Here is a 24,988-nt window from a genome sequence, read left to right on the forward strand (position 1 = left end):
AATGCAATTAAAATATATATTATACTGTTTAAAAATAATAATATAAAATTACTTAATATAGAAAAACACGTATATTTATAACATATATCTTTAAAAATGTGCAAACATCAACATATCAACAACAATACTATTGGAACAACTTAAAAGTAAAATATAATAAAGTAAAAGAAGTTCACAAAATAAACATTTTTGTTTATCATGGCTTAGCCGGCCTAGACAGTGTCCAAGTGGCTAAAAATCACTTAGAATCCAGTATAAAGGACTAATTGGAGAAAACCAGGGCAGATTCTCAATTTCGAGCGCCTAGACGATCCATATGGCCTTGTTTTTTTAATAGTGGCGGCATCAAAACGAAGCCAATCAGGTAAAAACCACTAGAGAGACTAATTTGAGAAATCGGAAAGCATTTTCGATTTCGAGCACTTAGGCGGTCTAAACTCTCTTATTCTTGAGCATTAATATATTAGGTGCTCCAACTTAAAATCTCTAACTTATATGACTGAAAACACTAAACCAATTGTTTTCAAATTGAAATGTTACCAACCAAGATAAAATCCTAAAATGTTTATAAAAAATGCAAAGGTGTATTATAAGTCCACACCATCGTTTTAATGATTTCACACGTCTTCAAACAAATAGTACAATTAATATGATGTGGACATGTTAATTATTGATATGTCACAAGATCATTATCACAATAATCAACAAGTAAATCAGCCATTGCTAATTTATCAAGACAAAAAATCAAATGATATTTATTATTAGGAGAAACCATATCACATACTAATAAACAATTGCAATTTACACTTAAAATTTCTGTGTTGTAGCCCTAAAGGGGTAAAGAACCTTTCTCTGTTTAAGGTCATGTAAGTTCAAAACTCCAAAATCCTAAAACATAAACAATATTATAAAAGGTTCCCAAAATAATCAAAACAATAATTAACCCCTTCAGAACAGAAAAAAAAAATTAGTTGCATAATCTAAATCAAAACTAATAAAATCCCCCCTAAACAAAAAGTTAATTTCCCAATCTAGAAAAAGTTAATTTGTTCATCATCTAATGTGACTTCACCACCATTCCCTTGAGTCATAGAAACTTCATCAAACAGCCATTTCTCAAGCAATGAAAGCTGTGGCATATTCAAATTGGGCTTGCTTTCTTCATCAGGAGACATAGAAAGATCTGAATTTGATGAATCAAAAGACTCAAAATTACCAAAAACTGATTCAAATGCTTCTGCTAATTCAATCCCATTATTGTTAAACTCGGATTTACTTTGGTTACTCGACATGGTATCAGTAGTAGTCCCCGGAGAAACCTGTGTGGTTTCCCCTTTATTTTCAGGCCTATTTCTCATCCACCCTTCAAGCAACTTAGATATGTTTTCAGTACTTGAAGCATAGGTTGCAGAAGCAGGTGGCTTCATTAATTCCGTCAAAGAACTGCCAGAGTTGCCGGAGTTTAGCTTCTCCGGCGACAAGGCCTCGTATAGAGCTTGTTTAGCTGTGTGAATATCAGTCTGCAGCCTTCTTTCCCATTGCCCTCTAGAGATTGGTTCAGAAACCATTGATGAAGATGATGAAAACCCATCTCTAGATTGAGGTTGAGTGCTTGTTTGAAGCTTCTTCAGCTTCTTCTTGAGATGAGTATTCCAATAATTTTTAATATCATTGTCTGTTCTCTGTGGAAGATATGAAGCTATGGCTGCCCATCTGCAACATAATTAATAACATTAATTACCATTAATCAGAATCAGAATCAGATTAAATTAAAAAAAAAAAATTACCTGTTGCCTAGAAGGGCTTGGAGATGAATTATCATCTTCTCTTCATGGTCAGTAAAATTACCACGTTTGATACCAGGGCGGAGGTAATTAGTCCATCTAAGTCTGCAACTTTTACTGCACCTAAGCAAGCCTGAAGTAGAAGAAAATTAGGGTTATGTTAGATAATGAAACCCTAACAAAAGTGGTAAAAAAATTAAGTTAAAAAAAGAGGGAAAGACCTGTATTAGTGGGCACAGATCTCCAATTGCCAGGGCCATGTTCCTGAATGTAAGAAACAAGGAGGATATCTTCTTCAGGGGTCCAAGGACCTTTTTTTACCCCACTTTTATCACAGCAAGGTGGCCTACCCATTATATGAGATGATCACTGGAAATTGAAGGGAGATTTTTCTTTTTCTTCTTGTTTTTGTTCTAGTATCTTTTGTTGAGAGAGAAAGGACAATCATGTAAGGAAGAAGTAGATAAGTTGATGTGCATATATAGAAAAAAGAGAGAAGGAGAGAGTCAAAAGATGACAGCAAAAGCATTAAGTAGAGGAGGCAAGCGAAACACAAAGTCAGCTGTACCATTTTCTCTTCTGCCTCACAAAAACGCGGGGCATTCAATGTGGGTTTGCACTGTAAAACATAAAAATATTAAAGACAATTTCACTTCTTCCTTTCATTTACTGCACTCTTCTTTTACCTCGATTCCGTATAATTTGGGGGTTTGAAAATATCGTAACCAAAGTCAACGAATTCAATTCCGTTAGTTCTCGAAAATTACAATACTATGCGATTAGAGATACTCTTGTTTGAATATTCAATCCGGTTCAAGAATCTTTAATATATTCATTCAGTAATAATAAAAATTTAAAAATCTCTATAATTAAACCTAATATAATAATAAAATTCTGTTCAATTATAAAAGAAGTTAAGGGTCGATCTATTTTTGTATGTTTTTATTCGAATATTCGATATGGTTCAAACATCTTCAAGATTTCTACCCGAGTTACCTATATGCATGTTTACCACCACGGATTCAACATCTCCATGGACAACTACTGTGTATTTGGAATATAACTCTATTGTCAATGCAATTTCATTTTGTTAAAATTATTTTTTGGAATCGAACTAAAACTAGGGTGCACAAAAATATAATTGATCCGTCAATCTAACTCAAACTCGTGTTTTTATTCTAATTAGTGGTTTTATTTATAGATTGAATTGGATTAAGTTTGTTTATAATATATGGATTGATTGGATTGAATCTGATTGAATATTTTTTATTTTTTATTTATATTTTTGAAAGTTATTCTTACTAATTTTATTTAATACTATTAGAATGTTAGTCTACCAATACAAATATTTGATTAACATAATTTTAACAATATAAATTATTTATAAGAATTACAACAAAGTTATAGGGTTACATAAAATATTTTTTGAATAAGTATATAAAATGTTAATTTTGTACATTGATCTTTTTGTAGATATCATTCACACAAAAAAGACAATATATGCTAGTTCTTATTGCACTTTTTAGAACTTGTTGGCACCCTTTTTATGAGTCAAAGTCAGTAATAATGAGAACATAGAAGAGTTATGTTATTCATTTACTGGGAGTGGGAGTGGCCTAACCAGGTAAAAGCTTGCAAATGCAAATCCTGATGCATTGACTATTGCATTCTTAAAGTCTATGGACATTATTTATGTTTTGAGAGAGAACTATACTGTACACACTTAATACATGCGTGGACCATTGTAATTTCCTGCTGTCTACATAAATGAGGATAGATTTTCTTATTTAAGTTTTAGATTTTCTTTTTCTTTAAAGAAAGAAAAAAAAAAGTGTTAGATTTAACACTTGCCATAGTACTACATTTGGAATGGTAAACTTTCTTGATCTCCGTTTGCATTCCATGGTTACGTTTTTTCTGGATGACCGGAGTAGATTTTGGATCAACATTATGAGAATGCACTTTCGAACACCATGCAAAAACATCAATATTCTTCTTTAACGTGGTAATGACCATTTATTTGGGATCCTTCGCTATTTTTGCCGACCCATCGGTTATGGATCATGCGATGGCTTCAGGATCATGTGATGGCTTCATACTTAGGCAACATATGTTTCATAGCTATTATTTGGTTTTCCCTGCGCAACAACTATTTCAACAACCATTCATCTCTTTAAGGATCCGCCATGCTAAGTAGTGGATAAAGAGCGTTATGGCAAATTTGGACAGCAAAGATTTTTCAATGATTATGTTATAAAGAATGATTGAGTCAATTACTAGGAATTCGGCTTTCGTGTACCACTTTGTAAGACTGTCTTCTATCGCTAATCGCATTTGAATGATGCCTAATAAAGGAAGTGTGTTCCCACTAATTCCTAACAATGGTGAAAAGGTAGGAACTAGTCGCTCGGAATTTAGGTGAAGTTTTGTCTTACGTGTGATAATGTTTACCGAACTTCCAGGTGCGATGAAGACCCTTCGGATCTTGAAATCCTCCACCAATAATTTTATTACTAGGGAGTCGTCATGTGCATGTCGAGGGATATTCCTATAGTGTTCTGAAAGTGAATTCAGATCTAGATTCAATTATCCTTTCTTTATCTCTCAATACTCTTTTTCTTTTTATAGAGCAATATCTTCCTTCGGTCATGCGTCAATAACATTGATAAACCCTCTTAGTGCTTGTTTTATTGTGGGTTTGTCACGTTGATCATATGTTCAGGGATTTTCAAAAAGTTGTCAAGTTTACTTTGCTCGACCATTGTATTGAGTTTCACAGTCAATTGTCTACAAACTTCAGTAGTGTGGCCTTCGCTCTTGTGGAACTCACAATACATGTCATTGTGACATCCATTAGATGACTTCAGCTTCGTGGATACTGAATTTGATGTTTGTTTTTCTCTACTCAATAAAGGATCTCCTTCATAGGGGCATTCAAAGGAGTGAAGCTTCGATCTGCGTGTTCCGTCGACCTTCGGTGATCCTTTCCCCTGTCACTTCTAGACTGTTTTGAACTATTCATGTCTATTTACATGTTTCTTAGCATCCCTTTCCTCGAGAAGCTCCATTCGTACAACCTCCATTTGCACGACACGTTCAACTCGAAGAACATTCATGGACTCATGAATGGAACCTATAATGTATATAAGCTTCTTCATGATTTCATCCATGAATTAATATCCATTGTTCATGATCTAGAGATCCCACCCATCCATGAATTTTTTTTTATCCAACGGCGAAGTGATAATTATGAACTCTAGTGGATTGTCGCTTGCATCGACAAGACCTCGATCGATTCCTGATTGGAGAAGTTAAAGAAGTAGGAATATCATAAGATGGTTGAATATCAGATTGGATGACAAAACTATTAATCTGAGTCATAATGCACTTTTATGCTATCCATGCTCACTGCACCACTTGATGTCATCAAACTCCAATATAAGCTTGATAGATCAATCTTGATACCTAAAATGGAATTAGCAAACCGTCAAAGGAAGGGTCAGAGTCCGGTGTCCTTGCTCTGATGCTTAAGTCGGTAGAGATACTGAGATTTAGTCACTTTTAGTAAAGTAGACGTTGAAGAAGTTGTGTGTATCTTGTGACATTGGGATATCTTTATAGGAGTCGGTAACCAATATTTTAATAGGTCTCTACGTGGCATAGTTTTATTGAGCTTCATACTTTAGGTCTCTTTTATGCTTGGTTCCTCATTCCGCAAGTTACGGTGTAATATAAGAAACATATGAGTGTGTCTTTGAGCTCCTTTTATACAAATATTGGAAAACGTGTATCGATATTTATGCCTTTTGAATATTCTTCATTAGTCCATGTGTATCTTGTTATTTTTTATATATATAATATCACTAATTACACGAGTTTTCACATGTACCTTAATGAGCAAATTAATTTGATCATTCACTGTTAGATCTAGACTTATTAGAATGTCTTAGAGTCTGTTTGGTATGACGTAATGCAATCTAATATAATCAAACCTGTAATATAATCAACCTTGTAATGGAAGGGAATGGAATAATGATTCAATTACCATGTTTGATTGACAACCTAAAAAAATGATGAAATTTAATTACCATTACCATACTTATATTTGTTTAGTTAAAATATAATCATAAAATTTGATTTACTATACAATTAAAATCATCGAAAAACATGAAAATGAGAAAAACACGAAAAATAGAAAACATGTTTTAAAATGCAATAAAAAAGACGAAAAACAAAAAAAAATCGTGACGGGCAATATTGCGTCACATTTTCCAAGTTTTGTTTTTCGTGTTTTCCTGTTTTCCCTTTTTTTCATTTTTCATGTTTTTCTAGTTTTTTGTTTTATCGTTTAATAAGAATTGTGCATAATATGTATTAATAATAAAAATGCAAGAGTTAGTCTTAAGATTAATGTCTATTATTTATGTAATGCTCATTACATAAATTTATAAAGAAAAATTGAGTGATGTATTTGTGATTCCATTACAACAAAAACAACATGACTAATCCAAACATGGTAATGAGCTTCCATTGTGATGACTATTTCATTATGACGCTCATTACGGTGTACCAAACGGGATCTTGGGATGTTTAGAATCTCCATAATAAAAATCTAATAAGTTCGGATCTCACGATAAATGATCAAATACTGCATGGTTATTAAAATCGATGGGATCAAAACCGTCACAAATCAATACTAGTAAACTACAAATTTATTATGATTTTAAAATGGTTGCAGCCTTTTTATTTCTAGAGAGTATGGGCACAGGCTTTAGCTCCTAGGGCCGGCCCTATACCTGTCGTTAAAAGGTCAGATTTCATATTTTAGTATAATAATATTTACCTTTTAGGCAAGTCTTTACTTATATGAGTAATATTTTTGAAAATTTTACAATGTGTTTATTAAGAATTAGGAAAGGTTAAATCAATGAAAATATCTGTAATTACGTGGAGGAGAATCACTTGGGCTGTGTCTTCCTATCAAGTAATTAATTATTCATCTTTGTATATGCAGCCAATTATAAATCTACGGCTAATATTTGGGATTGTCATCCTCATGGTATTTATTATGTTGATTGTGATTTTTTTTTTAGTAAATTACAAAACGGAATTGATAGACGTGTTTATATAGTTATACTTATTATATTATTTTTTTGGCTTAATAAACACCTAACCCTTTAAACTTGTAACTTTTTTTTCACATGGCCCCCTCAATTTAGGGAACAACCTCTCAACCCCCTCAACTCTCCAGAACCATCACATACAGCCCCTTACACCCCTATGTTCGGTCAAAATATTGACCCGTGTAGAAAACGTGCTTGACTGTTGACCACACCAATGTCACGTGTCATTTTTTTATTAAAATTTTTCATCTCTGGTAGTTGCTCGCCGAGCAGGGGTCTCGATGGAAAAATTTAATAAAAAATGACACGTGACATTGGTGTGGTCAACAGTTAAGCGCGTTTTCTACACGGGTCAATATTTTGACGTCATATAGGGGTGTAAGGGGATGTATGTATGTAATGTTTTTGGAGAGTTGAGGGGGTTGAGAGGTTGTCCCCTAAGTTGAGGGGGTGAGGTGAAAAAAAGTTACAAGTTTAGGGGGTTGGGTGCCTATTAATCCTCTTTTTTTTTTGAAACAAGTACCCGGATTATATTAAAGAAGACATGAAATGATCCTTACAAACAGCGGCTGATAGCCAAATAGGAATGGTAAAGTAGGAAAACTCGTTAGCATTGGAAATGGCATGCCGTGCAATGACATGTGCAACCTCATTCGCTAAACGAGGAGAGAACGACACCGAACAATCGGTTCTGTTAGAAAGAAGAAATTGACAATCTCTTATAATGGTTCCAAAATATGATAGATCATCTTTATGAGTATTGACAGCGTCCACAACTCGCTTGGCATCACATTCAAAGATAACATTGCTGTAATTGAGTGAAAATGTCCATATAATCGCTTGGCGCAATGCAATAGCCTCAGCTGTAGCATCAGCTATACAACCATCATTCCAAGCACTGTAGCAAGCCATAAATGTGCCATCTGAACTCTGCAACACCGCTCCCATACTAATTTTATCAGCATCCAGAAAAGTAGCAGCATCGCAGTTGCATTTTATTTGGCCTCTTCTAGGTTTCATCCAACCAACATCACGTGCTCGGTGAGCAGCAGCAGAAGGTGCTCGGCGAGCAATGGCGGAGCCAGGATTTCAGATTAGGGGGGGCTAATTTTAGCCCAACATTGAAAAAAAAATTCTCATGTACATATAAAAATTAAAAATAAAACTATATAAAAATTTAATTCTATTGGAAAATAATCAAAAATAATTTTTACAGATACCGATAAGTATATAACTATTTTTTAAAATAGATAAGCTACCGATAATCTATGATCTACTTATAGTTGGCAATAGTGTTCTCCGAGACCGAATATTCTGATAATTTTGCAAAATGACTTCATCTCTTCAATACTGTTGAAAGTAGTATTCTTAATATAACACATCAAGGAATCACTCATATAAGCATCTCCTATCCGGTTGCGTAAATCTGTCTTAACAATATTCATTGCGGAAAAACATCTTTCAACATTAGCTGTTGCAACAAGAATTACCAACATTAACTCTATAAGTCGTCAATTAATAAACCCAATTCAAGTCATCAATTAATAAAACCCCTAAATTTATAACCAAAATGTTACAAGCAAATACTATAAAAACAAAACCCCTAATTTACAAACCCAATTCAAATCATCAATTAAAACCCTAAATTCATCCATCAATATTTTCAATTAACTCTAAATTAAATTAAATTACCAAACAATAAGGCTAATTTATTTATAAATTAGAATTTAGAACAAAATTAATACAAATAATAATAATCTAAGAAAAATTAACAATTAAGAAATTAAGAAGGAATTGAAAGAAAGAGTATTACCTTCAACCAAAGATGAAAAACAAATAAGCACAAATAAAACAAAGAAGATTTGAGTAGATGAAGCAATGTGAAAATGGAGAAAAAGACAGCAAACACCCGAAAAATGGAGGCAAAAGGCAAAAGGCAATAGCTTTTCTAAATATATTACATTTTCTTTTTTTTAATAACTGTCTATATTGATCATAATATAAATGACTTTTTTTTTTTAATTGGGACCCAAACAAAACCGCGTCGTTTTTTCTGGGCCCAATTTAAAAAAAAATTATGCCCAGCCCATTAACTGGGCAGGGCACAACTGAGATAGATTTCCATCTTCTTTCGAAGAAGATGGAAAAACAGGGGAGGCGGCCAGAAATTTTTCTGGTCTGGGGAGGCTATTCAGGGGAGAAATAGTACCCCAAGGGTTCCGCCGGAGCTGGGGGGCTTCGCTCCCCCCCCCCCCCCCCCCCACAAGCTCCGGGCTGTCTCCGCCCATATCGGCGAGCAGCAGCAGCAACATAAGAAGGATGTCGAACAGCAAAGGTGCTCAGCGAGCAGCAGCAGAAGGTGCTCGGCGAGGAGCAGCAGCAGTAACACGAGCAGGATGTCGACCAGTAGTAGGTGCTCGGTGAGCACCAGCAAAAAATGCTCGACGAGCAATATCAGCAGCCGTAGCAGGAACATCTAGCGTTGGACCAACAGCAACATCAATAGGATCATCCAACATTTGACCAGCAGGATACTTTAAGATAGATATTTTCACAGGATACTTTTCTAACCTATTAGTATTCTTAGTATATATATTATAATTTAACCAATTTTTCCACTCCACTTTTGATCTTTTGCAATCCAACTTCAATTTCATACATCAATTCAAGATCTATAAATTACTTTTAATATGTTAGTTTTATGTTTTTTTAAGTTAGTTTGTACCTTTATCGAATAATATTTAGGGATTTCATCCAACCCGATAGGTTCACAATTTACCATTTTGCTTCGCAGTGAAAGCAACTGCTAATTAGCAGTTGTTTTCACTGCGAAGCAAAATCGTAAACTACTATGACCAAATAAACAAACAACCTGCAACCAAAGAAAATTGAAAAAGTTGCATAGGAATGGAAATGGTTTACCCATAATGGAAAAGGTTTACCCAAACCTTGTTTTCTCGAGTCATATTTAAGATACTTATGCATCCTCTAGGCTAAGGTTAGATGATGTTGTCAAGCGTTTAGCAGAAGCTCCGATATTAGAAAGTTCTGCAGTAATCTTCATTGGCTTTGCTGGAAACATGGCTTAGAATTTTATTTTCAAACTTAAAATTTAATAGATGTTTTGTGCTAATGTTGCGATGAATGACTCTTCAATTTTTATATTTTTTGCAATCGGTTTGTTTACAATTTATAATTGTTTTAGAAGTTTACGATACATTAAAGGTATTTTGAGAAAGTTTATTTTGAAAATGTCTATTTTGGTAAGAGGTAGTGTAATAAGTCTAAATATATATGCATATCTATTAATTGAATCACTTTTGTAATTTGCCTTTTTTTTCTTGAAAAATTTATAAAATTGGATCAAATTGGAGGCTCATTTACATATGTAGATCCATTACCTAACACATTACATATCTAGACTATTTATTTGTAACTTTTCCAAAATACCTCAAACCTTTTTTTTCCCTTTCCTTTCTATCGTTTCATCTTCCTCCCTTCCTTTCTTTTTATTGTGCGAACAGAATCCCCATTTTTCATCTTCCTATTTCTTTTTATCGTTTCAACTACATAATCCATTTTTTCTTCCTCTCTTTGTCTCTATGTTCTTGTACGAATCGAAGACATGGTTCTTCATCTTCCTGTTTCTTTTTCCTTTCTTTGTTTCTTTCTTCTTGTGCGAATCGAAGGCATCGTTATTCAACGTTTTTCTGCGTTTATCATATATTTATTGTCGATTTCAATGGAAAAATGTGGAAAGAAGGTAAGTATCTACTTTATTTTTGCATTCATCTTCCTCTCTTTCCAGAAAATGATTTTGCAAAATGAGTTTGCTTCACATTTTGCGAAGCCTGCGAAGCAAAATCATCCCCTGAACTAGTATTTTCTCCAGAAAATGACTTCACAGAATGAGTTTGCTTCACATTTTGCCAATCAAATCATCCTCTGAAGTAGTATTTTCTCTAGAAAATGACTTCACAGACTTCGCAGTTTTGTAATATGCGAAGCATAATCATCCTTTTATTAATTTGTATAATACATTTTTTATTTTATAATTTATTTGTTGATTAATTTAAAACATGTCCATATTAGACATTTTAAATATTAACAGCAACAGTTCAATATAATTTTACCAAACACTAATAATTAAACCGATAACAATAAACAGTCAACAACAACAACAAACAGCTTATTACAACCAAACAACTAACATCAACAACAACATCTATTAGCTAACAATTGAATCAAACACACGCTTAATACACATGTATATGAATTGATTTATGGAATGGCCTAATACACCCATATATGAAAGGTAAATGGCTCAATGTGTCTAAACGAAAGATCGACGGCTTAATACACCGGGTAAATTACATACATGGTGTACAACATTTACCCAAAATCACACTTTGGTGTACAATCAAAATTTTATCACACTAAACCGTACGAACTTCAGGTGACCTCCCACTAAAATGTACAACCGGTTTTTGTGACCTGTCAACGGTGGTCAACTATGCCACGTCATCATTTTTCATTGTAGAATTAAAAAAAAGTGAGACCCACTCTTTATGGAATGACTAATATAGCCTTATTCCTTATAAAATTACTAAAATACCCTCATCTTCTTCTTTCAATCCCTCTTTCCCATTTCTCTCTCTAAGTCTTCTCTCTCACTCCTCACTCTACCATACAAATGATGTGAAATGAACCCAGTAAAATTACGCCATGCGTATCTATAACTTTGTGTATTCCTTTCAACTGGATCAACCAAATTAAACTTTTTTTTTTGATAATTCATAGCATCATAATTTCCGATTGCTCTCCCAACTGTACAAAAATTAGCTCCATGAAGATGAAACGGATGACTTTCCGGCGCCAGAATTCTCGTTCCCTGTAAAACAACTTGAACCGTATCATTAAACCCCAACCTATAAACTCTAGTCCCATTCTTCGTCGCCATACTCCCCGTAAAATTCCCAGTAAAATTAAACGGCGTCGAAGGATTCCCCGAAAAATCATCTGTAAAACCCCCACTTATATTGCAGGTGTAAATGTTAGGAGAAGGGGGAAAATGGTCGTCTAATAAAGTTGATCGATCGCGAACAACAAGGAATGATCGATTGATAAAGGAACATCTGCGGGGTAAGATCTGAAGTTCAAGCTTCGGAGATTTTCGAGGAATTTTGATGTTGAATTTATTGTAGGTGTAGATGTTAGGAGAAGGGGGAAAATGGTGTCGTTTCTTTGTCTCTTAGGAAAGCGATGCCGATGATGTTGTCGACGGTGACTATTGTGTCCATGAAAGGGAATATTGCATTTAAGTACTTTCCGGTGGGTTGATTTGGTGTTAGGAGGAAATTTGTGGTTTGGCCTGGTCCGACGAAGATTGTGTCGGTGATGAAGGGTTTAGTGTAACAGGCATCGCCTTCGACTACTATGAAGTTGTGGCCGGCGGTTTTGAAGAAAAGTTCGTCGTTTACTGCTGCGTTTACGAGTCGTATTTGGATTTCAAGATGATGAGGACATCCGGTCCCTAAAGGTTGAACCGGAGTTGAAGGATGGGACCCGTAGAAAGCTAACCGAGAGGGAGGAAGAAAAGGGCGAAGAACAGAGCACGCGGGGCGTGTCCATTGGGACGCGAGGCGTGAAGGACTCGAAGTCGGGGGAACAACCCACGAGGTCATACACGCGGGGCGTGTATGGCGAGGCGCGGGGCGGGGAACCAGCCTCCGATGAGAGTTCAGATCAGGAGGTCAAGTATGCGAGGCGTATGTCTCAAGACGCGGGGCGTATGTCTCAAGACGCGGGGTGTATGTCTCAAGACGCGGGGCGTAAGAGTGCCCAACAAGAACCACCAAGTCCAGGGACACATCCACGCGGGGCGTACCTGGGTTGGGGAATACTTCCTCCCCAAGTTCTTATTGTTAAGGACAATACCTACCACCTCTTATTTACTTTTTTGCCATTGAACTATTTACCATGTTGCCATTGAACTTATTTACCCTAATATCTATCCTTATGTATTTCTTATTTTACCCCTAGGGCTCCTTAGTTGTTGGTAACCCTAGGGGTGGTCTTTTAGTCTTTATCTTTTAATTAAGGGGAGTATATATTCTCCATCTTTTGTAATGTTGGTTAACTTTTGATGAATATTATATTTTGAAGCCTCCATTGGAGCAAGGATTCATTCCTTTTGGGTTTATTCAACCTTCAAGTTAAGCTTGAAAAGTTTGTAATCTTTGTTGGTTTACGATTAAAACCTCCAGTCGATTTTAATCTACATCATTTGGTATCAGAGCCGAGTCGTTTTCCTTGACCGGAGACTTCTTCTCGGAGATGGTTCAACCACGTATCACCACCGAAGCCATTGGAGCCAATGATCAAAGGTTTGAAGCCTTAGAAGCAAATATGAAGGCAATGATGACAAGATGATGGAGTTTGAAGAGAAGCAAGAAGCGGGTAGAAGAGAAATGCAACTTGCTATGGAGAGACTTGTTCTTGAGATTCGGAATACCCACACTCAACCCACCGGAGACCTTCACCGGAAAAATGAAGAGGCGATCCGGCCTCCACCGGATAGACACCCGACGCCACCTCCTTTGAGAAACCAAGCACCACAATGAGTGGAACCTCGGGTTCATGAGGTAAGGCATCCTAACGCCATGGTCATTAGAAATGCCGATAGTGATAGTGACGGCGACCTATTTGATGATTTCGACTTGAATAGGATTGCTAGAAACATGGGTATTAAGCATGATGTCGATATTGGGAATGTTAGGCATGTGAATAATATGAATATGCATGATGTTGTTGGTCCCGTGCATGTGCATGCCGGGAATTTGGATATTTTGAATGATGATGATGTAGGTGGTCATGGAAGGGGAAATTATGGAATGAATGATCCGTATGGGGGTCATGCTATTGATAGGGGTGGATATAGAGACGGAATGAATGGGAGAGTGGAGTATGGAGGACACTATGATAGGGATGATGCTTTCAAACTCAAGGTTGATCTACCTTCGTTTGGAGGGGAACTTGACATTGAGGGGTTCCTTGATTGGTTGCTTGAGGTGGAGAGGTTCTTCGACTATGCGGGGATACCGGAAGATAGGAAGGTTCGGTTAGTGGCGTATAGGTTGAAAGGGGGAGCCTCGGTATGGTGGGATAATGTGAAGGAAGAGCGGAGAAGAGGAGGAAGGGAACCGATTAGGTCTTGGAGGAGGATGAAATCGATGATGAGAGAGCGGTTTTTACCACCCGACTACGAGCAGTATATCTACAGCTCCTACCAGAATTGCTCGCAAGGACCGAGGAGCGTGCACGAGTATACTTCGGAGTTCTTAAGGCTTTCGGCAAGGGCTAACTTGTCGGAAACCGAAAGCCAAAAGACTTCAAGGTATCTAGAGGGGCTACGGTATAATATTCAAGACAGAATTGGGACACAAATGGTAATCCGGATTCAAGATGCAAGGAACCTAGCTTTGAAGGTCGAGTCTCAACTGAATGTTAGGGCACGTGACGGATACCGGAGGCCGAGGATTGAGGAAGTTTGTGAAGAGGGGGAAGAGCCCAAAGAGGTGGGCAAGGATAAGAATGGTGCTAGTTCAAGTGGAACCAAGATCTTGAGCGGGGGAAAATCACCTAGCGGAGATGTGCGACCCTTTAGGACAGCCGCCCTTCCTAAGGGCAACAACCCGTACACAAAACCAGCTCCGTTTAAGTGTTTCCGATGCAACGAACCGGGCCATCGTTCGAATGAGTGTCCAAGGAGGAGGAGCGCTAATATGGTTGAGTGATGTGATGATGGTGATTATGGAGGTAATGATGAGTTGTATTGTGAGCCCATTGATAGTGGATCATCCGGGGATGAGCGGAAGGTCCATGTAGTGAAGAGGGTACTGATGTCGGTTGAACAAGAGCATGATTCGAGGCACCAATTGTTTAGGACTAGAGGTCTAATCCACGGGTTGAAATGTGAATTGATTATTGATGGTGGAAGCCAAGAGAACATCCTTAGCAAAGCCGCTTTGAGCAAATTTGGCTTAGTGCCCGAGCCACACCCGAAGCCATACCGAGTGGGCTGGATCAAAGAGGGGGAGAAGCTTAATGTCACCCACCGGTGCAAGGTTCCTATCTCTATTGGGGCCTACCAAGATGAGGTTATGTGTGATGTGGCTGATATGGATGTGTATCACTTGCTTCTTGGGAGGCCTTGGCAATTCGACCGTGACGCCTCACATGCCGGATGGGACAACACGTACACCGTCTTCAAAGATAGGGTCAAGTATATTCTCATACCGTTGACGGGTCCTACAAAGGGAGAAAAGAAAGCGGCATTGATTGCGTATCCTAGCCGGGAACTGACGCCGCTAGGAGATACCCGCATTGAGCAGCCCGTCGGATTGTTAGGTGTGGGTGAGCCGACCCAAGAGACGAGCATTGCTAGTGGGGAGAGCGGAGCATCAACCTTGGGGGTGAGTCATCCTTGTACTATCATTGAGTTGGGGTCCAACTCCTCTAAAGAAGGAGAGTATGATGAGGACATCCGGTCCCTAAAGGTTGAACCGGAGTTGAAGGATGGGACCCGTAGAAAGCTAACCGAGAGGGAGGAAGAAAAGGGCGAAGAACAGAGCACGCGGGGCGTGTCCATTGGGACGCGAGGCGTGAAGGACTCGAAGTCGGGGGAACAACCCACGAGGTCATACACGCGGGGCGTGTATGGCGAGGCGCGGGGCGGGGAACCAGCCTCCGATGAGAGTTCAGATCAGGAGGTCAAGTACGCGGGGCGTATGTCTCAAGACGCGGGGCGTATGTCTCAAGACGCGGGGCGTAAGAGTGTCCAACAAGAACCACCAAGTCCAGGGACACATCCACGCGGGGCGTGAGGGAGGCCACGCGGGGCGTACCTGGGTTGGGGAATACTTCCTCCCCAAGTTCTTATTGTTAAGGACAATACCTGCCACCTCTTATTTATTGTTTTGCCATTGAACTATTTACCATGTTGCCATTGAACTTATTTACCCTAATATCTATCCTTATGTATTTCTTATTTTACCCCTAGGACTCCTTAGTTGTTGGTAACCCTAGGGGTGGTCTTTTAGTCTTTATCTTTTAATTAAGGGGAGTATATATTCTCCATCTTTTGTAATGTTGGTTAACTTTTAATGAATATTATATTTTGAAGCCTCCATTGGAGCAAGGATTCATTCCTTTTGGGTTTATTCAACCTTCAAGTTAAGCTTGAGAAGTTTGTAATCTTTGTTGGTTTACGATTAAAACCTCAAGTGTAATCTTTGTTGGTTTACGATTAAAACCTCCAGTCGATTTTAATCTACATCACAAGAGAGAAGAGTGAGAGAAAAGTTGTAGAGAGAGGAGTGAGAGAGAAGACTTAGAGAGAGAAATGAGAGAGAGGGGTTGAAGGAAGAAGATGAGGGTATTTTCGTAATTTTATAAGGAATAATGCTATATTAGTCACTCCATAAAAAGTGGGTCCCACTTTTTTAAAATTCTATAATGAAAAATGCTGAGGTGGCATAGTTGACCAGTTACAAAAACCGGATGTACGCTTTAGTGAGAGGTCACTTGAAGTTCGTACGGTTTAGTGTGATAAAATTTTGGTTGTACACCAAAGTGTGATTTGGGGTAAAAGTTGTACACCACGTATGTAATTTACCCTTAATACACCAAACAATAAAAAATTAAGGGTTCAATGTATCTAAATGAAAGATCGAAGGTTTAATGCACCAAACAATGAAAGATCAGCGGTTTCGGATGCTTTTGCCAAAATAAATAAAAAAAACCACAATTTTATTGCTTGGGCTGTAATCTTGCTTAAGATATGGGCTTAGACACAATATAAATAATAATGTTAAGGTGATTTCATCTAAACATTATAAAACAATTCTTACTTGGGAGCATTGAAAGTCGTCCAGGAAGCCATGTCTTGGGTTCTACGAATGACAAAATTTATTTGCAACTCTCACTTTTCGTGTTAACGATCATGGCTTCTAATCTATTAATATTATAATAGAAGGAACAAAAGTTACACTTGTCACCAAATTAGAACATCATTTATATGATGTGGCTCAATATAAAAACAAATGTCTGATGTGTAATTTTTTCCTTCAACCTGTATTTAAATTATTAAAAGAAATTAGAAATATAAGGGATACGGTTAAGTATGCCGCATGATCTCTACCCACTTCTATCTATCTGAACTTTTGAATTTGAAACTTTCCCAGATAAACTTTGGCTCTCTAATTCCCGTTACCTACGCTGCAACAATTCTTTTCCAATTATAAATTAGTGGTTCCTGTTATCAACACTCCCATTCTTTTCCATATCCGGTTACCTATTCACTTTCTCAGATCAATTTGCACCTTTTGATACCTATATTACATGTCTTCTCTCCTCTCTAACCTGCGCCTCTAATACCTATTCTGCCTGCAGATCTTCTCTACTACTTTGTCGGCACCTCTCAAGATGGAACTAATTGTTAGTGGAAAAATCACATATTAAGTCTGACTATATTAAGTCTCAGCTCGAATTGATATAATCCATGATTTTTGGATGTACTACATGTATTGATTGATATGTTGGACCACAGAGTTTTTGAAATTGATTGAGTTCATTTTGTAGTAGGTTGTTCATTTTATTCTGCAGGTTCAGATCTCTCATAAGGGATGTATAAACTGATTGGGTTTTTTTTTGTGACTTTAGGCTGTTGGTGTATTTATGGCATTTAGGTAATTGAATTGCGAGGTGTGAAATTGTCAAACAAAAATTGATGAAGAGGTATGAGTTCCAATTAATGTATGATTTTACCCAATTCAACTATGTTGGGTTTTCCTTTTTCATGGTCTTCCATTTTCTAGCTTATTTCTTTAAACTCATGAGATTTGAGATTGTTATCTGGTTTAGTGAATGCTAATATATGCTTCCATAATCTACTAATTGATGTAATGTTTCAATCCTATTGTTCTTTTGTAGTAGAGTTGCTAAGTGAAGAGAAATAATGCTTCAATTCTATTGATTTTTTCTATTAGAGTTGCTAATAAGTGAAGGGAAATAAAGAGTTTTAAATTGAATATATTGTTTTTTGTTTGCAGCTAAATTAGAGCTGCAAATTACTGATAGAGTTTGTTTTAGGGATACATCTCACTTTCTGGTTTTATTATATCCTTTGGTTATACGGTTCTAGAGAAATATTGACAAATGAAAATTATGTTTTTGTGTCTTCTAATGTAGTTGGTGTTGCTTACAGATTTAATGTAGAAGATTTTGATTAATTAAATTTGTGTTGAGGCTTATAAGTAGAACGAAACCAACTTAGCAAAGAGGAGCAATAAAATCTTACTAAGGGACTGTAAGTAATTGCTTCTGTAATTGGAAATAAATTCAGGATTGAAACCACAGTATGCATTTGTTTCAGGTATTATTTTCAAGGTCTCTCATCAAGAACAACAAGATAATTCATGAAGCACTAATGGACCTATGTCAAACAAGGCTACTGTCTAGAATGCATCCAAGCTATTGAGGATGCTGCATAACTAATTCTACAATTCTATCTTTCTATTTCATTTTTTTTTAATTTACTGAAATTATATTCCAATTTGTCTGGATATGTATAAATTCCAATTAATTTTTGACCAAAAAATGACATCAAATATGAGTTGTTTTTAGGAGTCATTTTGTTTAAGTCTGCTGATGTAAATATTTAATATTTTGACTCTCACGTTTTTTTGGGTTTAACTGCAAATATACAATCATATTCTAGATAATGGTAAATTTTGTCTTGCCCTTAATGTTTGTAATCTGCTTTAACTTAGAGCTCAGGTAAAGGTTTCATTTATGGATTACTTTATTTAGGCCTAACATTGCTAATGGGTTGAGCCTAAAATTTGACCATTTTTATGTTAAAGGTATATATTTGAATTTTTTTTTTTTTTTTTTTTTGTGTCTGCACTTTTGAAACGATAAAAGTAAAACAATGAATGTAAATTTGAGCTTAAGGATACTTTTTAGTTTTTTTCCCGAGAAAAGAGATACAGAAGGCTAAAAAAAAAATTAAAGTACAATATTAATATTATTATTGTTTTCATGTATTTAAGAAAAGAAACATACATTTAAGAAAAACTTAATGTTTAGAGGCAGCAAGCTTGACATGGGTTTTTGTATTTTATTTTTTCTTTATAGACACTAATAAAACATATAACTTTTAGTTATATATGAATTCTTGAAATACACAGATTACCTTTTTGAAATTATGAAACGGTTTAAATTGCTTATTATATTTAATTATATAACTTTAATATAAATATCAAATAATATTTATATTTTTTCAATTAATACTTTTTATAAATACATATATTAGTAAGGATATTAAAAAAATAATTCTGTGCATTGCACAGGTCTAAATCTATAAAAATCCAATTTGTGTATGTTTAGACATGCTTTGTCTACATATCCTGAGTTCTTTTTGTAGGGTGTAAAATGTTTGACAAGCTGTCACGGGTGGAATTGATACTAGGAACTTGATAAAAAAAAAAATATTGTCTTAACGGCTCCTAATTATAAGGGGTGTTAGTTAGACAATTATTTTATAACATCACTTATTTATAAATAAATTATTTATTATTGGCTTATTTGATTTATTTGATTTATTTGATACAATAGTTTAATTATATAAAAAAATATATTATCTCTTATAACAACTAAACAGTTAGATAAAATAAATCTCTAGATTATAACAGTAATCATAAAATCTTTATATAAGATGAAGTGTGACCATACTTTATGATTGTAATTAATTGATAAACTTAAATAAACCCAAGTCAAGTATTATCTTATGGGATTAACATAATACCGTAAAGACTTGAATGTAACAATGTTTTTTGTTCCTGAACAGAAAGCTGATCTCACAAGCTTTAGATATAAGGATAACTAGACAGTCACATGGATCCAATGAATGAGTTCATTAGGACTGGGATTCGACATGAGATAATAGGATGGATGGATCTTTCTAGTGCCACATGTCTTATCTCAATGGTATTAGTAGATATAACTAATTTTCAGACTCAAATAATCGAGTTCTTATATTAAGTACCGGGTCTTCTATGTCACTCGGATGACCCCCAATTCACATTTGGACACGTGTATTGTGACCCAACATAATAATTAAAATAGTGTGGTCTCTTATAATATACGTGGGTCTATAAATATGTATGGAATGTCCTCCATTTGACATGGAAAATCGAGTGCTTCTAATAATTTGCCCAAATAATCATTAATGTGATTCTAGATTATGTGGTATGATGTTTTGACTCTGTTATTGATATGACTAAATCATATATACCAATTAAGAGCAAGTGCACCCTATTGTATTAAGTAGAAAAAGTTTTGAAGAAAGTATCGATCCCACAAATACTAGTATCTAATGCACTATTTGTACTCGAATTATATATTATCTAAGGATTGAATTAAGTGAATTGTATCTTTTTATACTAATAAAGCAAATAAAGTGGTAGAGCATTTGAACAATTAATACGTTAAAAGTATGAGTGGAAGACTAGGATTTATGATCCCCGTGTTAACTCTTATAGATCAATAATTGTATATTGTCTGAATTTAAAGGTTAACTCAAGACGGTGATTTTCCATTAGAAAATAGTAACTCCGTTCAAGAACTACTAAATCTACCTCAAACATTTATTAGGTCGATGCTTAGTTAGGCAAAATCCCTAATTTTGTTTGGAGGCATTAACCGCTATAAAAACTAAGGCTAAGTCGTAACCTAGACCACGAAGCCGCACTATCCGGTTAAGATATAGGATTAGCTAATAGGCTAAGTTGACTCGCTTACTTAGTTAGGTTCTACAATTCAACTTCTCTACCTAATTACTTGATTAGGTTTCTTAGATAGAGGTAAGCATTTACTTTAGTTAATTCTCTAGTTAAGTCCTGCAACACAACATAAACCCCTATTAATGATCCATATTCGTTGAGCACGGTTTACCGCCATCCTAGCCTATGGTGTTTTAGCTCATATCTGAGCTAAGACACAAAGGCATGATGGGATGGATTAAAGATGAACTCGTTTTCAACAAGATAGGTTTATCAATTCAAGAATAAAAGCCAAAGAGAATGTAGATAAAGAGAAAACTTGAATTGGACGAACTAAACTTGAGAATAAGAGTCGATAAAACAAGCAAATGTATGGAACGAAAATAGTAAGCTAAATTAAGATAAAACTAAATATAAATCAAAGTATGTGAAAAGCAACTATAATGTACACTATACCAAGCTAGAACTAAAAAACTATTTTTGATTACAAAGACAAAGCTTATATTTATAGTGTTTATGGTCGCCCTCTGGTCCAAATAGGTCTTCTCGCCTCTTCAGGATCGGAATAAAGTGATTGGAGTTGGATTGGATCAGACTTATCGAAGTAGAGTCGCGATAGGAATTGGTCTTCTGATTTATCGTAGCTCGTCGAGCAGCTTGGGGGTAGCTTGTCAAGCTACTCTAGTTTTTCGAAGCTTTTCCAAGTTTGACTTTGATTATTTGGTTGAATTTTTGTTGAATGCTCCTCGTCGAGGTAGTTATATAACTCGTCGTGTTACCCATGTAGCTCGACAAGCTACTTATTTGTTTTTGTCCTTTTTGCTCCGATCAATGTCCGATTATACCTGAAATGACTCAAAACACTTATCAGACCAATAGAAGCAAAAGACACTATAAACCAAAGTATTTAGACTAGAAAAGCATATAAATAGGGCTAAAACTTTACTCTAGACTCTATGAAATATGGCGATAACAACCTCTTTAAGCAAGTCTCCGGATCAAGACAAAATCAAATCTTAAACATTTAAACCAATGTAATTAAATGACATGACTGATTTCACTTGACATTCTATTATCCCCACTCATGCAAAGCGAAATAATGATTAAAATTTTGGAACATGTTTGAACTTGATTTAAAGGCTATGATATTCTCAAAAGTATTAACCCCATACAACAAATCGTTCCTTGAGAGTGTGAACCAATGCTAGAACCTCACAAGGTGGTCTCTCAAGGCTTTATTCTCTGCTTTTGCATAGCCTTCCCAATTCTTTTCGCTCAATGTAAAGTGTTTGTGCATTCGTTACAAGCGATGTAGTATATGACGTTTATGAGTGCTCAATTTCTTAATCTCCACCGCATGCTAATCTAATTATAGACTCAAGCAATAAGGTTTTTTACAAGGGTTGTAATGTGGGTTTTGGCAGGGTATGGATGGGGGAGTAATGTGTGTGTTATGGAGCTACGTGTAACATTGTGTACAATTTAGAGTAGTGTGCTATTTGAATGATGAATAATGGATGATGGGTAGAGTGAGATTATTCCTCCTTTCTGACAGAAATGCACTTGATTTTCTTTTGGTGCATAAGCCTTTTCCCTTTTTTTTCTTTTGCCTTATTTCTGATTTTGGATAACTAGCTCGCTGAACTACTTGTGTAGCTCGTCGAATTGTCTTGTTTTGAGAATGAAATTATCGATTTTGGTGAGGAGCTCGTCGAGCTGAGGTGTGTAGCTCGCCGAGTTGTGACAGATGACAGCAGATTTGCTGTGATTTTGTACAAGTCACTTGGGTCAGTTTTTTAGTTTTAAGGCTTGCATTGTGATTAAAACAAAGAAAAGAAATGGATGATTGGCTTCAAAAGGGCTTTACTACAGGTATGTAAAAGGGTTTTTGGCCAAATCAAGAAATATGTTCTCATAACTCAAAGGGCTAAAACTTAATGTCTTATATCCTTTTAAGTTTTAAAAGGATGCTTGTGGTTTCAATTATTAGGTGTGGAATGAGACAATTTTTACTACAATGCTTGTAAGACTCTTAGAAAGAGGTGTTTGAGCATATCTCATTCTGTTTTTTATGCTCTTGTGGGTGGTTCAAATCCTACTAGATATGACTTTTTGTTCCATGTTGATGATGCATACTGATTTTATTTCCCAATTCCTAAAATTCCTCTTCAAAGTTCCTAAGTTTTCAACATTTACTCGTTAAGTATTTGTTAGGATGATAGACTATAGATTTTGTCTTATTATCAATTGCAAATGACTTAAAGAATTGATCTAAAGTTATTTCAATTATTTAACAAGTTTGTAGGCCAAAACAGAAATTCGAAAGTATGAGAATGTTATCACGACGCAATAACTAGACTTGAATAAAAACAGTAAAAGACCATAGAAAGCAGAAAATTACACTAAAAAGCTATAAATTTATACTAGAAAGCAATAAAATTTGGAATTTTAAATATAGGTTCTATCTTTATACTTTTCACACTTTAAGTATTTATTTATTTCTAAAAATGCATGAAAGTAAAGTAGAAAATATGTGAAAACGAGAAGGATTGAAAATGTATGCATAATTATTAATCATGTTATAAATTCTTATATTTTAACATAAAATTCAGTTCTAATTGGATTTATTTTATCTTTCTCTTTTAATGTGTAACCTACTAATTTTTTTTAAAGGATGTATAGCCTACTAATACTCTTTGTATTTGATTTTAGATAATGATAAACTATCAAATTTGTATACAGTTTCTGGATTAAATATGTTTTCTATTTATTTTTTTTAAGTCGTAGGATTGAAATATATTTGAATTTATAGTAATTTCTAAAATGTGAGAGCTGACAAGCCAAACATGTGGGGTAATTAATCTAAAGAAACAAAATGTAATAATAAAAATATAAAAATTCTGTGGCAAAGTACACTAGCACGTTTGAGCCCATTTAGAGCATGTGGAAAGCCCTGTCTTTCGTCACTTCCATCCCCTCCCCTTAAATTGCCTATTAATGCTCATTTTGCTTACTCTTTCTAATACATCATACCTCTTTAAAAATTACATTATCTTAACCTAGACTTATTTATGGACCAACTGGCTCGTCCTGCCGTCTTAATAGATTGGGTTTGAATATACATATTTGATATTTGATTCATTCGGATCCAAGTCTGTGCAAATTTTATCGTTCCAATCTAGAGATGGTAATTTTTTGGATTAGTGTCAAAAACTCTACTCTAATTCAAAACTTTCACGTCATTATCGGGTTAGTGTCGATTTCGTAGTATATTTTCGGATTACATGTAATTTTACTATATACGTATATTAATGGTGACTTTTGAAAAAATATGAGGATATCGTACTATTTCAAATATTTTATGTCAAATTTTGATTAAAATGTTAACATTGACCATCTAAAAGTCCGTTGATATCATATTAAGGGGTCATGTGATGTGTTTATAACAATATAGAAGGTTCAAGTCGTATTTGCAAATAATAATTGTAATTTTATTATTTTTATTAATAAAGATAACTTGAAAAAATATGAGATGATATAAAAATAATTTTAAATATTCGTATAATTTTATGTTATTTTTGGGTTATAATGTTAATTCTACCAAAAACTTACTTATTAATCACAAAAAATGATATATTACCTACTAAACTAAACTTAAATACTAAAATTACGTATTAATTTCATATCGTGTAATCATATGTACTTTTGATACCTCTATTCCAATTCCATAAAATCTTAATATAATTTTTTATATATATATATAATTTACCCAATTTCTGTCTCAATATTTTCTTTCTGTTTTATGTATATTTTCCGTGACTTGTCCCCAAAGTTGTATTCGAAGTTCAAATTAAAATCTCTACTTGCTTAAATTACCGTAGTGTAAAAAAAAAGAAAAACCACATTGAAGATTTAGAAGCACACTTAAAAAAAAATTAGAATCACAAGTTAACGGAAATCGTATTTTTTATCATAAATGGGCTTGGTTGCCTAGAGAGTGTTGGGCCGAGCTCCGTGTGGCCCAGTTCTTTTTATGTAATTTCCTCTATATTGTTTTTCTTTTGAAAGAAATTTCCTCTATGTTGTTAACTTTTATTGGGAATATAGAATATCCACCAAAACATATGATAAACAATTTTTAAAAGAAACAAAACAAATTTTACAAAGTGAAACAACCAAAAAGTTTAGCAAATCGGTACATATCAATGACGTTAAAATATAAACAATTTTAGGATTC

General features: G+C 35.1%; 1 protein-coding gene across 1 annotated transcript; it reads right to left on the reverse strand.

Moving 5' to 3' along the window:
* Window positions 1-886: 886 nt before the first annotated feature.
* Window positions 887-2,242, reverse strand: LOC136209191 (transcription factor MYB30-like). Its single transcript, XM_066000593.1, has 3 exons — window positions 2,006-2,242; window positions 1,788-1,917; window positions 887-1,713 (listed from the first exon to the last, which is right to left on the reverse strand). Exons 1-3 carry the CDS (start codon window positions 2,136-2,138, stop codon window positions 1,032-1,034), a joined length of 945 nt encoding a protein of 314 aa, XP_065856665.1. The 5' UTR covers window positions 2,139-2,242; the 3' UTR covers window positions 887-1,031.
* Window positions 2,243-24,988: the final 22,746 nt, after the last annotated feature.

The sequence above is a fragment of the Euphorbia lathyris genome, chromosome 1 (assembly GCF_963576675.1).
Source record: "Euphorbia lathyris chromosome 1, ddEupLath1.1, whole genome shotgun sequence".
NCBI lineage: Eukaryota > Viridiplantae > Streptophyta > Magnoliopsida > Malpighiales > Euphorbiaceae > Euphorbia > Euphorbia lathyris.

Bases quoted from the DNA above. Each gene is read 5' to 3' on its own strand.
- LOC136209191 (XM_066000593.1), bottom strand. From the start codon at position 2,138: ATGGGTAGGCCACCTTGCTGTGATAAAAGTGGGGTAAAAAAAGGTCCT. The intron at 1,918-2,005 runs GTCTTTCCCTCT...CTTCTACTTCAG, and splicing joins ATCTGTGCCCACTAATACAG to GCTTGCTTAGGTGCAGTAAA. The intron at 1,714-1,787 runs GTAATTTTTTTT...ATTATGTTGCAG, and splicing joins CAAGCCCTTCTAGGCAACAG to ATGGGCAGCCATAGCTTCAT.